At 31.1% G+C, this 17,844-nt stretch overlaps 1 protein-coding gene across 1 annotated transcript in view; it reads left to right on the forward strand.

Moving 5' to 3' along the window:
* The first annotated feature begins 280 nt into the window (after positions 1 to 280).
* Positions 281 to 17,844, forward strand: part of sli (slit guidance ligand) — a 28,724-nt gene continuing 11,160 nt past the window's right edge. Inside the window, exons 1-4 of the mRNA XM_047058249.2 lie at positions 281 to 796; positions 8,289 to 9,139; positions 14,597 to 14,668; positions 16,412 to 16,483. Coding sequence (XP_046914205.2) covers positions 8,892 to 9,139; positions 14,597 to 14,668; positions 16,412 to 16,483 — 392 coding nt within the window. The 5' untranslated portion in view covers positions 281 to 796; positions 8,289 to 8,891. The remainder of the gene's footprint in view (positions 797 to 8,288; positions 9,140 to 14,596; positions 14,669 to 16,411; positions 16,484 to 17,844) is intronic.

Below are 17,844 nucleotides of genomic sequence, written 5' to 3' on the forward strand. Positions count from 1 at the left end.
TATTTCAAATTCTAACAACACAACATGAACTATTTATGTATATGTATATAAAGAGATGGTACTGTAGGATGGTTTGTAACTATCATCATAATATGCTACTACTACAATAAAACATACAAATGCACAATTGACAGTACAATGTAGAATGTTTCATAAGAGGCGGTTCTTGAAAGAAGAAAAAGAAATGAAAAAAATATAGACAGCGCGCATTCAATTTCAAACTGGATCCTGTTCTCATTTTTCAAAGACACATTCACATTTTGTTTCTCAAATGAAAATCAGTTGTTACTATGATGTCGTTATAAAAAGGTTGATTTTCCAATTGATTATTCTTGTGTTTGTGTGTGTGTGTATTCTGTGTTCTGTGTGAATGTTTTGTTTTTTTTTTCAATTGGCGCGTATTCAAAATAAATTTGAAATAAAATAAATTTTTTTTTCTATTTAAGAAAAATTTGATTATTAAAAAAAAATTATTATTATTATTATTATTCAAATCATACAAAATGACAGTTTATATTGATATGTTTGATTGAATTAATGTAATCAATATAAACCCCATTTATTACTTTTCTATTCATCAAGTGTCCTCTTGTGTCAAGGCTATTTACATGTGTTTATATAAATATGTGTGTGCGTGTGTGTGTGTCTGTCAAGCAATTTGATCTATGATTAAAAATTGATCCAAGTTGATAATCGGTTCTTTATTGAATCATACCAAACAATCAATCAATCAATCATTGCAAGAAACTAATCGCAATTGGTATAACTGACAAAAAAAAGAACAACTGAAAAAAAGGTATGTGAACAAACCAAACAGATTCATTCCTTATCTAAGGTCAATAAACACAACAATAACAATGATAAAATTGGATAACCAAAATATCATTCAACAATATCAAACACCCATTGTAAATGTGTGCCTGTAATCAACACACACACACACACACACACACGCACAGATTTCTAGAATTCAGAGCTTCATTCATTCTTATTGAATTTCGTTATTATTTTCTTTTACCGTATGTATGTTTTATATACACAGTAGCCTTATTTGCAAGACAAAAAAAATTTTTTCCAGTCAAAACAAACTATCCTGATTTCTGCCAAATGTCCATTATTGTCAGCCGTTTATCAATTCGTGAATTCCATTCCATTTCGATTTTTTTTTCTTGGTTGGTAATAAAATGTGCCTGCCTTGAATGGATCATAATCAAACACACACACACATACACAATATCAATAGAGACCCGAATGCCATTGATGATGATGATGATGAGGTGATGTATACATTCGAATGGACGAATTGCATTCTCATCGCTTCGTCGCCATCATTAGGAGCAGAAAGAAAGAATCCCATCGCCATATACACAATGATATACACACATATTGGCTCGCTGTGTCATCTACTAATTTGCTCCGTTTCATTCGTTTGCTGCATTTTATATTTTTGTTAGAGAACATCCTTAAGTTTTTTTTTTTGCTTGGAAGCAACTCGGTCCCCGGGCTTTATTTTTGAGAGTAAAGAAATTTTTTTTCGTTTTTTTTTGGTTTTCCATCCTCTAATTTTCCCATATCTATTTTTTTGTTATATGTGGTGGTCGTCTTTTTTTGATCATCGTCGTTCATCATAAGCAGAATTTTTTTTCTAGTTTTGTTCGGTTTTTTTTCTGAAATTCATTTCATAATGTTTCTGTTGTATATGATGATGATCACTATTTATATGGTATAAATGACCAGCTTTCCGGTTTCGACCGCTATTGCTCGGGTTTCATTTTCCATTCATTGGTTATTGTTCATCTTGTTGCTGCCCCGTTCGATTAGATTTCGGTTTTTTCTTTCGTGTTTTGTTCATTCGAGTTTTTTTTTGTCGTTGTCAAATTAATCTTGTCTCTTATTTTCTTTGGACTGGAAGATGAGACTAGTTTTCTCAGTTTGCTTGAAACAGAAAAACAAAACAACAACAACAACAAAAAGAATGACCAAAGAAAAAACATGAGTACTATGTGGCCATTCGTCGTGTTACACTTGACTTAATTCAAGTCAAATTTACTATTTTCGAGTTGTTGCTTTTTCATTGCGGCCGGAATGTGTTGAGGTTCTGTTGGTCATGCACAATATTCTTTTTTTTTGGGCAAAGGGGAAATTTGCCTTTGCTTGTCTGTTTGTACCAAATGAAATGAAATTGATTACAGTCACTCGAATGAACACCAGGCACAAACATTTTGGCTATGGTCATATGTATTTATACAACCAGTAGCCTAAACAACACAAACCGATCTAAGTTAGTCAATCAATCTGTCACTCATTTTTAAGCTTCTGGTCACTTGTCAACTTATTCGACCATTCATTCATACCAAATATATAATACACATACACACACACACACCCAAAAATAATCTTCTTTGGTTTTTTTTGTTTCGTATACAAATGATTGCGTACAATTTTTTTCCATTTTCTTTCAATTCCAATGAAAATGGCAAAAGAATGCACTCCCCTTCTAAAGCATTCCATAGATAAATCGATTCATGTGTGTGATAGTGTGTATTCATTGGCTATTATGGGAATTTTTATGCACTTTATTCTAGCTTTCTGATTCGTAATAAACCAAATCAACATTGACTGAATGATGATTCTCATTCCATTCTTGTTTTAGTTCCTTTGGTATGTGTATATTATCACAAGAATTCGAAATATGCACATTTCAAGAAGTGTTCATAGTGTATCATAGATACAATCACAGTGTATGGATTTTTTTTTCTTCATGTTTACCAGAATTCAAAAATGGTCATCAACATTGATCAGTTGGATTTTTTCTTGTTCATTTTTTGCTTGCCTGAGCAAACAACATGATGATGATGATGGCATGAAGAGAAATTGAAGATTTACGTCTTTGAAATGTATTCGTGAGATGTTGCTGATGACCATGCTAGATGCTATGTTGACCATCATCATCATCATCATCTAGCTTTTTCCCATATATACAAAAGTCATCAATCAATCTTTGTGTTTTCACCTGGGCCAATAGAGATTGAGTGTTTGTGTGTGTGTGTGTGCACATGGGAAATATATTCGATATATTTGAACAACAAACAAACAAACAGAAAAAAATTCGAATTACAATTTGTAGAATATCAAAAATTATTATTATTGCTTGTCCTTATTAAATCTGTTTCTGAAAATCATGCTTTGATTGTGAATCAAGGCCATTTGTTGACATAATAATAACAAATGAAACAAACAACCCAAACCACTATCCCCCTCCCAGCTTTGTTCAAAAATTGTTGCCGGTCCCAAAAATAATCGATAATCCGATCATAACCATCATCATCAGTATTGGATAAATTAGCTTATTCGTTAACACAATTGTTATGGCCTATTTGCTTTTTTCTTCAATTGTGAAAAGAAAAAACTGTTGATTTCCATGCAATCATTGTATGCGTGTGTATTTGTTATTTCGCTGTTCTATTGATTTATTGGATTTAAAATAGAAAATTTGTCAGCGATTTTTTCTTCCATCCTTATACAGGCTATTCGAAGAACAAATTGTTGCATTACATTTCAGAGAGGGGGAATTTATTTATTTTTTTTCCATAAAAAAAAGATTTTAATGATTTATAAATCTAGCCATCTAGGATATGGTTGTGTGTGTGTGTGTGTGAATGAGAATTAATAACGATTCAATTTTGATTGAATTGAGTGTCAAACTCGATTGAAACGAATAGAAAAAAAATAACCGTTTCCAGTTTCTCAGTATAAATTGAGACCATGACGATTCAATGCTTCAAAAATCTATAAGTATACTATATGATAAGTTTCGATGATAAATGAATCGTAATGATAAAATTACGTCATGATAAAATAAGTTGATTGGTCTCCGAAGACCAATATATACATGTAGGTAATAATCAAAAAAAAAGACCACCTTGTTTGCTTTTGCTATATGATTCTATTGGTAAATTTGGCTTCAAAATTTCATCTTTTCATGGAAGAAAAAATAACAAAAAAAAGATTGGAATATCAATGGATCAACTATAGAAAAATTTTTAATTTTCGAATCGATCACGATCTTAACTTTAAGAATGCTGATTGTATATTCTACCGAATGTGTTAGATCTGGTAGCCTCCTAATCAATCAGTCAGAACATTGCACAAACACAATGACAAGAACAATTACAGTAATACTCCGCTTAACGCTGTCGTTTTTAGTTTAACGATGTGAAAGAATTCTTGCTAAACCACCGTAGAATAATTTGCTGTTTCGCTTTCAAAATTTTTGGAACTCAACCCCCTCGTTAAGCGGGTTATTACTGTACTACATATGTATGTATATGTGACTAGAATCGGAAAGATTTTGGCTGGTTTTTTCATTGCCCGTCGGTGGTAGATTGATTGACTGTTGACTTATTCCCCTTAAGTTTGTTTACATAAACATTTGGTTTTTTTCTTCATTTAAACCATAGATAGGCGGGAAAAGGAAGAGAGAAAGAGAGAGTTGATGCAGTGACTATAACAACCAATATCTGTGTATTACCTGTGTGTGTGTATGTTTGTATTTATATTGTCTAGTCAATCATTTACTTTTTATCATTGTCATTGTCCATATTCAATGATGATTATGATGAGGTTAATGAAATTTGACTTTTGACCTTTTCCATGCATCCATTTCTTCTCCTTGATTTATGGATGAAACAAGAGGTAAATCGTGTAGCCATTGTTCATCATAGCAATCTTTTTTTTTGAATTAGCATATCCATGTCCAAAGTTAAGAATAGAATGTTTTGATGATTATGATGGCTTTTTAGATTGAATTCCAACATCGTTGGATTCAATTGAAAACAAAAACAAACAGGACAGTTCATTTAAAATTGAGAAATAGTCCGAATAGAATAATTCTCCATAATGTTTCTTATTATTCTTGATTCGACACAATCGTTCTCCTGTATTGATAGTGGTTGTCACGTTTGTAAGCAATATGGATATCTTTAAATAATTTTTTTGTTGCTACCACAAATTACATTAATGCTGACCACCATCCAATATCATTGATCCATCGGCTTATTGACTTTTTTTTAAAAGAAAAAAATAAAAATAAAATTAATTTTCCAAGCACATAAACCAGGCTGATACGCTCAAATTCAAATATGATTTCAGCAGCGAATAATTGAGAATGACTAGAAAAAATATAAAATTTTGATAGCGACAAACTTGGAATTTTCTATCAATACTATAGTGGAATTTGATTTTGTTTTTTTATAAAAATCGAAAATTCTGAGAAAAAAAAGAAACAGGAAGAAAGATGAAGATTGCCATATTTTATTGATGGCCTGGCGGTTTTTGCTTTGTATTTTTTTTTTAATCATTTTTGTCTGACGGTTTTATGACACTTTGTCTTAGTCTTGTTTTGTCTGATTGGTTGGTTGGTTGGTTGGTTGGTTGGATGGTTGGTTGGTTGGCTGGTTGATTGTGTTTCACTGTTGTTGTAGCTACTGTTTTCTATACAACCATATCATACAATCATAATATTCTTTTTTTTCGACAATTAGTCAATCAATTGTCACTTTCACCCTAAATAAAGAATGTATGTGTGAAACAAGCCGAATATTCACATACAAATTGTATGCATTCATGCATATCGATTCTATTGTCATTCATCATACATACAAAAGTGTGTTTGGACATTGCCCGACAATGATATGCCGAAATTGACACTTTTTTTGTGACGGCAAGATACGAATGATTGGTTACCTGATCGTTTTGATGCATTTTTCTATCATTTTGTATCATTTGTGAAAAGGATGTACAATTGATTATAATGAATCTTTTGGCTGCTACTGGAATAGAAAAAAAAACACAAATGAAACGGATGAGTTTTTTTTCCTTCTTATCATCCATTTATGTTAGGTTATATTCAATATAGGAAACCGGATAAAGTTAATGGTTCACCAAATGTTTATTTCAGTAAAACATCCGAAATAAGACATCTGTTATTAGTTTTCCTTCCCCTCCTATTACCATCCGAATGATCATGTGCAATGTAATAAACTTTCAAATCTTATTATGGTCTTTCAGATCGTTTTTTCTTCTCTCACTTGAATCACAAACCATTTGAACACACACGCACATAATTAATATATAAATCCATAATTTCAAATAGCATACTGTCTAGCTGAATGCAGATAATTTATTGCCTTATTGTACATACACGCATATTGGCATTTATTTGTCTCCTTATATCTCTCTTTCTCAACAAATAAAAAAATGTTTTTTTTTTACCATTTTGAGGAGAGAATTGGCACCTGAATGCTGAATTTATTTTCATTTTTCACATTATAAAAATTATAAAAAAAATGTTCGTAAAGCAATTTTCCATTCGTTTTGATGTCTTCATCATCACTTGACAACTCACTAGTTTCAGGTCATAGATTCTTTATTGATGATTGATTTGTCGGATTTTTTTTTCTTTGCTTTGCTTTGACCCCTGCAGCTGTTTGATGGGTAATCAATAAAATCGAATGAAATAAAATCAGAACTAATGATGATGATGATGATAAAAATGGCCCACCCGAATCTCCAAATTTAATACTATAGAATGGGTCCTACTGAATATAAACTGATGAACATTGTTACCAAATGGTGATCTATTCGATTATTTCACCATATTGACTACGTTTTTTTTCTGATTTCAAGCTTGGTTCTTGTTTTTTCATCTTCTATGCAAACAAGAAAACTTTGGATGAAAAACAAATATGAAAATCTGGCCATCAAACAAGCAAGTACATTTCATGAACTTGTTTACCTGATGTTGGAAACTTGTTTTTATATCTTCTCTTAACTAAATATTGCTTGTTCATAGCTACTTTCAGTTGTTTAGCTGATGTACGACTGCATTGGATTGGATTCAAATACGATTCCTATCTTCAAGGGCTTTTCTTGTTTTTCATCTTGGAGAAAGATATGCAATATTGAAACAAAAAAAAAGATGTCATTAGAATATGCCATGTCGTTTGTTTTGGCTGGCCCTTGGCCCCGAGAACAAACATTTGTTCTGACAGGATTTATTGATGGGAATAAAATCTGGTTAAGCCCTAGCTTATCGTTGTCTATCAATCTGTCGATCAATTTTGATGATTAAAATCTCTTCACTTCGGTCACATTGAACAATGATTTTGTGGTAGTTAATGTCATGTCGACATGATGTCAACACGACCATCAACATTTACCATGTCGAATGATTGCCATACATTCATAAATGTGCATCTTATCTTAATGATCATGGCCATCAATTTTGACCATATGGCCACATTTCGTATTTATCATTATGGCAAAGCCACACATCATCACACTGGTGGTCGATTGTGATCAATCACAGTAAACCGCCATCCGACGGTAGCTACCATCAACTGATCAATGATTATTAAAACCATCATTAACTATGTTTTCTATTCACAAGACCCAAGAACCTTGTGTTTAGGACCGTTGACCTTTTTTTCCGATATACTAAAAAACCAAGGAATTTTTTGTTTTTCCAAGTATCTTGCTGTGTAAGTAATGTTTTTTTGTTGTTGTTGTTGTTTGATCTTCGTGGTATGACATCTTTTTTGTGGGAATATAAATCTAAATTAAAGCTAACCAACATTATACCTGATATTGTCGGTACCGGTCTTGCTACCTATCTACCTACATGTCTGACTGAAAAATGGCTACAAAAGATTGATTACTTTGATTATCTGACCGAATCTGAATTAAATTGAAATCTGTTATCATTCTAGGATAACCGATTTTTTTTACTGTGAATAAATTGATTCTTTCTCATTTTTCACGATTTGTCATTTCGAAATTGAACAATTTTTCATTCAAAACGTTATCATATTTAATGTAAAACATCAACTCATTGAATCATCATGATTCAATGGCATCCATTCCATATTTGCCGCGATCCAAACAAACAAACAAAAAATCTGTTCAATCATTTTTTTTCGACTAAAAAATTTTATCACTGATACCGGATAACATTTTTTTTCGATGTTGACTTTGCATTATGTTTGGTCAAACATTCACACACACACACCTACACACATTTCATATAGAAAATATTTTTCTGATCGTAGGAGTAACAATGGTCCTACACACACACTGTGGTGCTAATTGGGTTATCCATGGCATTATTTCTTTTGTTTGTTTTTTTGAGTTGGTCACATTCCTAAATTGTTGTTAAATGCCCAAGAGCTTTATTTGATTGTCTTGTCTAACAGAATTATCTAATATGTTTGTTTATATTATATTTACAGGACTTGCTTATCATCGGCACCGGAAGGAAACACAACAACAACAACAACAACAGTTTCGATTCTCAATCATCATGTAATTGCTATTCACTCTTTTTCAATAGTACTGATTTACTTGGCGAATGGTTTGATGAAAACCTGGCTCTGTATGTGTGTGTGTTCATACATGCGTATAAATTAAGAATTCTGTAGTTAGTTTCAACTATAAAAGCTACAATCATATTCGCCAAAATCCAATCGTTTATATTCGGCGGTTGCCGACTATCGATACCCAAACAACGACAAGGGCAAGTGTATCCAGTATCCAATTTTGATACTCGATCACAATCGATTAGTTTAGGCGAATCGTCATCCAGATCCTCATCATCATCGTCTTCATCATCTTCAACATCAACCATAAATAAGAATACGGTACGATTTGGATTTTGGAACCTAAACGACAACATTACCGTTTCACGATCAATCAACTGGATACAATTGCCCATTTTCTCCGTTTGGGTTTCATCCGTTTTGTCGTTATTAGGATTAACCTCATCATCATCATCATCATCATTGGTAACTGGTGAATCATTCATTCATACTAATAAAAATCGAAGATCAACAATAATGATGACAACAATAACAGCCATGCATTTTTTCACATTGGCTCTACTATGTTTGTTCATATTACTTGGCGCACATTATAGTGATGCCTTGTTTGATATCGGTCAATCACCATCATTTGATTCGAATAGTTATGGTGTTCAATTATCATCATGTCCACTTGAATGCGATTGTCAAGGTCTGACTGTCGATTGTTCACATCGTGGATTATCCTATGTTCCACGAACATTTCCATTGGAAGTACGACGATTGTAAGTATTAGCCAATATCAATTTTGTTTTGCTTGTATACAGGTTTTGGTTTTTTTTTGTCGTCTATATTTTGCCATTTACCAAGCTATTTAGGGCGTCTATTTTATTTTATTTCATTTGACATCATCCATTAATCTTTTGTCCATTTATAATATAACCAATAAAAAAAGAGGAAAGAAGAAAATTAGAACAAAATGAATGAATGAACAATATGTCCAATATGCGAAAAGCTTTTCATCATAGGCAAATTGAATTTCCGTTCTGTCATCAACAATGTCATTGGCTGATGTTGTCGTAGTTGTCGGGAACCAATGGCGATCAATTTTAGGCAATTTGTCATCACAATTGTTTGCCTTTTGTTTCTTTAAGTAGTCACAATAGTTTGCCATTTACAGTAGATGCGGATCATTATTGATATAAATGTGTGTATATGTGTGTATGTGTGGAATCGCTGGCTTTCTTTATAATCTAGTTTAGCATTAGATTAAAAAAAAATTCTATTTGCATTGTCCAATTTCGCTACAATTTTGTTATATATACAATACATGAACAATAATAAACCATAGGTTCCAATTTGCAGGTGTAAAATGCCTAGTTATCTCTTTGAATATTATAGAATCAAAAGCCAAATATTTGTCATTTGTTTTTCATTGTTTGTTTCGTTTATGTTTGGCCTTTTTTTAATAAATATACATGACCAGTTGTTGCTATTGATATGCAGTGTATGTTTATGTTCGTTTTGTTTACGATGAGCGAAACAAACCCAAAATTTTTTTACGACAAAAAAAACAAAAATAGGAGTGTCATGATCATCATAATGGGTGTTGTTATTGTTCGTTGTTGATCATGATGGATAACCAATTTTTTTTTCAAACACATTTTCAGTTTGGTTGATTGTAAATGTCTATCTCTTTCTCTGAGTGTGTGTATGTTACTAATTTATGACCGAATATCATCATCTTGAACCAGGGTGCGTTCTATTTGTTTACAATCAGAAGACATTATCGTTCCAACCAAGTTTATTGAAAGAGAGGCCATTCTGGAATTTTTACGATCCAATTACAAACAATCCACTAACCAATTCAACGAATCTATTTGTCCCCTACTAAACTTTTTATATTATGTTCAATAGACAACAAAAATGCTCATCTCATAACATCAATGTATTTGATAATTTGAGAAAAAAAAGTTATCACATTCTAAAATGATATAAAATGATCGTTGTTTGGTCATAATGGGTTCGATTACATAGCAATTTAGTAAAGAGAAACAATCATCCAACCAATGTTTCAATGTTTCGGTTCTTGAACTTGTATTGATCTTGAAGGTATACAAAATGAATGTTTCAGTTTCTATTTATTATTATTGCCATTATTAGGAACGAAAGAGACAAAAAAATGTGAATAAAACTTTTTCTTTTTCAACCAAGATTATTAGATTTTCATCCATCTTTATTTGCATTCATTTATCTTGGTCACCATAAATGTGGCCGACTGGTTTTTTTTGGATTATGATGATGATGACGATGATGATGATAATGAGGAATATCCGACTGACTGTGTGTACATATTAACATTATTATTGTTAACGATGTAAACGAGCTCATCACACTTAATCAGAATAATCGTTTTTTTTACTGCTAATTGCTTTTTCTTTTCTCACTGTTGTAAACTTGTTTGTCAATTACCATAAAATACATTTATACTTTTTTCTTTTAACAAGAAGAATCGTAAGAATGAATTTTTTTTTCTTGCACCCGACAGAATCTTACCATATTCTCGAGACTATTTTAAGCTTCGAATACATCGTTTTCGCGAAACATACACAATTCAGATGTGTTTTTTTTTTGGTTAACATTGTGAACATAAATGATGAATGCTATTCTTCATCATGAATTTTTAGCAAAAATTTTCTTTTTGATGACATGGTTTGATGAATTTCATCTTCATATTCATTATCATTAATATAGACGAAGTGTAAAAGTGAAAAGAAAAAAAGCAATTATTTCAATTTACCATTCATCTTACCACTGTGTGTCGGATTCTTATTTCACATGCTTAATTCATTTGTTATTGTTGTTATTATTGTCTAGTTTCAATAACATCTGGGCGTTTATTCTACAGAAAAAAAGGGGGATGGCCGGATATTTTGTTATGTGGGTGGTATATTTTTTTCCCGTATAGTTTGTTGCATTTATATCATCAGAATAAGGCGGATTCATTTTGATCAAGCGCAAACTCCAATTCTATCATAATGGCTTTGCTTAATAATTGGTATTTCTTCGATTTAATCATCTGCAAATGACAACAGGTTTAATCTTTTTATTTATACACAGTATCAATTCTTGTATTGGGGACGTTCCCTATAAATCAATAATTCTATTTAAGATTTGATTGTCATTATTTTCAAGTTTTTCCATGTTTTCAATACACATTGAATTACCAGAAATCAATGCATGCTAGATTTTATTTTGTATACAAGAAACTTGAAATGTTCATCATTATCATTCATTGATTATAAATATTAATAAGTTGTTATTTGCAATTATGATGACAACGACCAATCAACATTGACACAAACAATTCATTTCAATGTATTCTTTCATTCTTTGAATTATCATTAAGAGAAATCAATTCAAAGTAAATGTTTGTCTTTCATCGATGACTTGTCAAAAAGTTTTCGGATACCCACTATCATTTTTTTATGATTTAACCCTCAATAATTGATGATCGTAATATAATTAATACTGGCAGCCGTAAAATTTTCAATTCCATTCACAATATTAAGTTTTGAATGACGTTTGAATTTTTTTTAAAAAACCATCATGAAGAACATTTTTTCCCTTCGTTACATCACAAATGAATGGGTAATCATCGTCAACAGCCACTGTCTGAGCTTTTCATCCTTTTTTCATCTTTCCTCCTCATTTTTATTTTACATTTAATATTTTCAAATTGTAATGATTTCGTTGAAAATTCAAAGATAACGGACAAACAAATACAAGAGTTGTCATGATGGCCATCATCATCATCATCATCATCATTGATGATAGTATCAAATCTAATTGGGCTAAATATTTCAAGTTTGTTGTGGTTGATTGATGTTGATGTTGATATGGACATGTCCGATCAAATCAGAAACAGATCATCTTGATGGTCTTTTATGTCTTTTGGTCGTTGTTGTTGTTGCTGTTCTACTTTACAATTTTTTTTTGATCGTTGATTTCTTTTTTTTGTTTTTGTTTTCTTACTTGGTTAGCCATATAATCATTTATTGCTAATCCGAAAACGATAGCGATCAAACATGTCCAATATAAAAAAAAATTTAGCTTTTATTAAGAATGACTACCAGACGATCGTGATTAGACGTGAATCGCCAATGAAGATTGATTAAATTCAAAAATTTTTGTATTATATTTTTTTCGCTCATTTGCTGATCATTAGGTCAAATTTATAAGAAGCCTATTATCATCATCATCACCGAAATCATTATCGTTTTTTTTATTTATACAAAAAAGTTCAGGTTCAACAAATCTAGGTATTTGTTTATTTGCCAACCAAGAAGATTATGCATCAGCCAAACTTACATATATAATCATTATGATGATGATCACCTGACCAATGTGAGATGTCATTCTGCTTTTTAATGTTGGATTGTAGAGACTATGTATGAACATTTGTTTGAACATGGATTATCATTTTTGTTTGTATTTTAATGACCTTATAGACCCCTAGTAAAAAAAAAGAGAAAACAAACGACATTTGTTCGTGATTTTTTCTTTATTTAATTTGATGATGATGGCGGTGATGTGAATTTTTCATCTTAAAAAAAGCGAAAGTAGCTAATATTAACCTCAGAATTCTGAATTTTTTCTCTTTTTTTTTGGTTTAAATCACATTCTCACCTTGTTTTCAATAATAATGACTACCTTTTTTTTGTCCATTTGAAACATCTAATTATTTTCTAGTTAGAAATTTGAATTCAGTGAATCCGATTTGTATGAAATTCATCATTATTATATTTGAGAACGATAAAAAAAAATTGTCTGTTTTATGTCTATCACCTCGGTTTAAATCGAATGATGATAATAATTTGCAGACATTTTCTGTCATTTGGATTTTTAATGCATCTTTATTTTGTCAAAGAGGAGTATTTTGTATAAGCGAATGACATAATCATTAGTGTTGAGAAATTTTTTTTTTTTTTTTTTTTGTTACCAAAAACTAATGATTTTTATTTTTTCGGGTTTTTTTTTCAAGAGAACAAAAATGTGAATGCTAAGTGTTTTGCGACAAAAGTGTTTTAATTCAATTTTAATTTGTTTTATTCTTGTGCATTTCATTCTTTCAAGAAATTTTTCGTTTTTTTTTTACTTTGAATAAATTCAATGAATTACTCTTTATTCTAAGTTGGTCGGACGGTCGACACTTTAAAAAAAATGAGATGCAATCCAAGCATCTCTATATTCATTGTCAATAGGTGCCTGCCGTTTGTTGTTGGATCGATATGGTATAGTATGCCCATATTTTTGGAACTCATTTTATTCCATCATTCATTCGCTTGGTTAGTTAAGTCTTTATACCAAATGAATGTTAGTTGGTTGGTTGTGGGTTGAAATTTGAAATGAATAAATGTTTTTTTTTGTTTGCCCCAGAAAAAATAAAGATTAAATGTACCGTAGCTAGAATTTTGAAACAGCTTTTTTTTCTTTAAGCTTGGAAATCTTTGAGTCTTCTTCTTCTTCTTCTTCGAATGTAGTTCAATAGTTATATGTAGGGAACGGTTCAATAATTCCAATGATGTATAGATGTGCATATAGAAAGACATGAAACCAAGCCATTATGAATATACTGGCTTCATTGCTTCAATTCAATCATCATCATCATCATTGTCTTAGATACCGATTCGGTTACTCTTTGGCTCATTTTTTTTCTACCGAATAAAAATCATTGAAAAACAAGGACGTTTTTTTATATATTTTATATTTATCAAACAAGAAGGGAAAAAAAACGGTTACTTAATTCAGAAAAATATATCATCCAGAAAAAAATATCTCCAAATCTGGATCTAAATGAGAATAATCGACATACAACATATAAGCGTTTATAGCTGCGTGTTGTACACACACCACACACACACACACACACACACATTCATTTCTTTGTATTTGAACACCATCACTAATGGGTATTGATGGGTCTTCGCAATTTTGACATTTCGATCATAAATAACAATCAAAATCACATACACACACACAAACCAAAAAAAAAGTCACATCATCACCTTGATAGGCGCCCAAATTTTTTTCCTTAAAAAAAAGTTCCTCTCTTTTTTATCTCAAATATCGAATCATACTGATTTCTATAGTCATTATAATTGTTTTTGAAAAAAATTGAAAATAATGATGATAACTTTTTTTTTCATTTTCTCCTCCTTATTCTCCTTTTTTTTATCCAGATACCTTGATGGCAACAATCTAACCGTATTACGTCAGAATGATTTTCAACGTCTACCTTATTTGAAAGTTCTGTAAGTATAATAATACTAATAATACTTTTTTCCATACGGATTATCCATATGGCTAGTGAAGCATTTGTTAAATTTTTTTTTTTTTTGATTTGATTTGCATGCTAATAACTAATTGCCTCGTATGTTTATGTGTCTGTGATTTATGACAAGAGACGGCAATCAGAAGAAAACGTTTTCAATTTTTTTTTCCAAATTTCAGCATTTTTTCTTTGTTATTTCATTCGTAAAAGTATCAGTGATGCTGCAATTTTTTTTTCTCGTTAACCCCAAATGATTTATGAGAACAAAAAAACAACAACAACAAAAACGAAATGAAATTAGCATCTTTTTAAATCGTTTGTAAATGTTTCAGATACCTGATCATTTGACAGTCTATAATGAAATGCACACACACACACGCACTACATTATTTCACTTGCAGTATAACCATATTGATTTGTACACAAAATTATCGATAAATTTAATCATTTTGTCCAAGGATGGTTTTCAGTGAAACAAAAAATCATCATAATAATCCTAATAGCATTTTAATTAAGTTTTTTTGTTGTTGTTTTCAAACGAATTAAAAAAGATGCACATATTTATCATTGAAAATCTATATCTTGTCGTAATGAATTTTAAAAAAAATTCAATTCTTATTCATTACTTTTATAAATTTCATGACGCCTGATTTTGCTTGAATTGTTGTGATGCAATAAACAAGCAAAAGAAAAACTGTCAAACCACAAATTGATTTTTTTTTGCCGTATCTCTGATTTGTATAGCAAACATTTTCCAGCTATATTAATATTAATTGTAATCATTATCAGTTATCACACGTTGGCAGAACCAAAGAAAAAAAACGATGCAATTCAACGAATGAAATAATATTTTCTTCGGATCTCTGGAATAATTGCGATTAGTTTGCCGAGAAACAAAAATGTTTCTCTTCATTGATTCGTTAAATTTCCTGGATGTTGCTGCTACAAGGCAGGCAATAAATCATTTGTATGATTGGAGCTCGAGAAAAAAAAAGAAAAATCTATTAGCATCGAATCTTTGCTATAATTAATAATAGACGTGACCTACAGAATTGCTTCTTTGCTCCAATCTCTCTAGCACTACCAATCAATGCAAAAATTGATTCTTCTACATTTAGATTCTTTTGATTTTTACACAGTCTTTATCTATCTTTCATTATAACAATGATAAAATGTACATTGCCCAAAATTCTATTCCTATGGCTTCAGAATCAGAATAGAATCCAAAATCGATTCATCGTACTTATCATTATAGAGTGTATGGATGATGACTCAACTTTCCTCACTCCCTCAATTCAACTAGATCGGACCATTGAGCAAATTTCATCATCATCAGTCTATAGACATTTTGGTTATATGTCCCGGAAAATTGAATGTCAGAATAATCTGTGAGTCATTGGCCCTTTTTTCCATCACTCGTGTTCGCTCGATCCAATAGGTGAATCATACCCGAATTTATATTTCATAGTTGCTTGCACGTGTTTGTTCCATGCGTATGTTGGAACTCTGTTACCCTCTATGGAGTATTGCTATGTTCACATATTACCACGTGTTTACGCATAGGGGATCAAAAATAATAATTGTATAGATGCCAAGAATCGATTACAACTCCTAGCTATTAAATGACTCACATAGGACTAAATATCATCAATATATCATGATGATCATGATTCAACCTTTTTAATACTTCAAATGAATTATTTTTTTTTTTTTTGCTTCACAGGCAAATCATGGACAACCAGGTACAGACATTGGAACCGGGCGTTTTTGATGATCTCAAAAGTTTGGAAAGACTGTAAGTGACTAATTGTTTCTTATATTAATTATTATATATTGTAATATAATATTGTAAAACAATTGATTACTATGATATTGCAAATGACTATCGTGCACTATGGTTATCATCATATGACTTTTGAGATTAAATAACGTAATCTATACGTATAAAACACAAAATCTTGTCACATGACTGTAATTATTGCACTTTGATTATGCAATTTTTCACATTTTTCGATTGATATACGCATGTCCGAGAAATTATCAATCAAAAATTAATCAGAAAAGAGAGAGAGAAAGGAGAAAATTTTTCTACTCATTGTAATTTTTAAAGCAATATAAACAAGTTGATTGATGATAGATGATAGAATTGTGCATTTTAAAGTTATAACAAATCAACACATTGACAAAAACAAAGTGGACATCAAGAATAATGGCTGAACAACGAACACAACAAGAAGAAATTGATCGTCAAGTAGCTGCCGCTTTAGCCCATGAAGAACAAATGGGCCGCCATGGGTATGATGGTCATCAACATCATCATCATCATCATGGACATCATTGGCGTCATCTAGATCATTTGTATCATGGACAACAAGGTCATCACCATGGTCATCACCATTTAGGTCACTTTGGCCATCATCATGGCCATCATGGACATCACCATGGTCATCACCATGGTCATCACCATGGCCATCACCATTTTGGTCACTTTGGCCATCATCATGGCCACCATGGACATCGTCGTCATCATGGCTGTCATCGTGATAATAATTTGCATCATCAATTCGATTTGTTTTCCCCATTTAATTAGTAAAATTAACTGGCAATTTTAATGATGAGTTTTTAATAAAGGTGTAATAATTTTTTGTTAACATATTGTTGTATTTGAAAACAAGTCATGAAAATAAGGGAAATTTTTTCCCAAGTTTCAATACCTTTCACAAAAAGTGACAACTTTACATTTGAAAACAATATTCACAAATGCAAGTAGATAGCTCAACAATCAGGCAAGCGATTTTTTGAAAAATGTGATGATTTGATTTAATCTTCATTTTCATGGGTTCGAATAATCAATTTCTTTTTATCATCAGGAGACCATATCAATAATGTTTTAGAATAAATCATCAGGTTATGAGTCATTTCTATTGGCTTTACCTTGTTATTTTTTTCTGCTAAAATATAATAATAATATAATATATTTGAATAAAAACGTTTGTGAATAAATTCGGTTGCCATTATTATCATAGCAAATCTAAAATGCAGTGATAATTCATTTCGGATGAACTGTATACATAAAATGGGTTCATGTGAAACTTGGCATCAACACAAATAAACTCGTATGATTATTGGGTTTGGGCGTTAAATGACAAGACAAGA

This window comes from Dermatophagoides farinae, chromosome 3, assembly GCF_024713945.1.
Source record: "Dermatophagoides farinae isolate YC_2012a chromosome 3, ASM2471394v1, whole genome shotgun sequence".
Classification (NCBI taxonomy): domain Eukaryota; kingdom Metazoa; phylum Arthropoda; class Arachnida; order Sarcoptiformes; family Pyroglyphidae; genus Dermatophagoides; species Dermatophagoides farinae.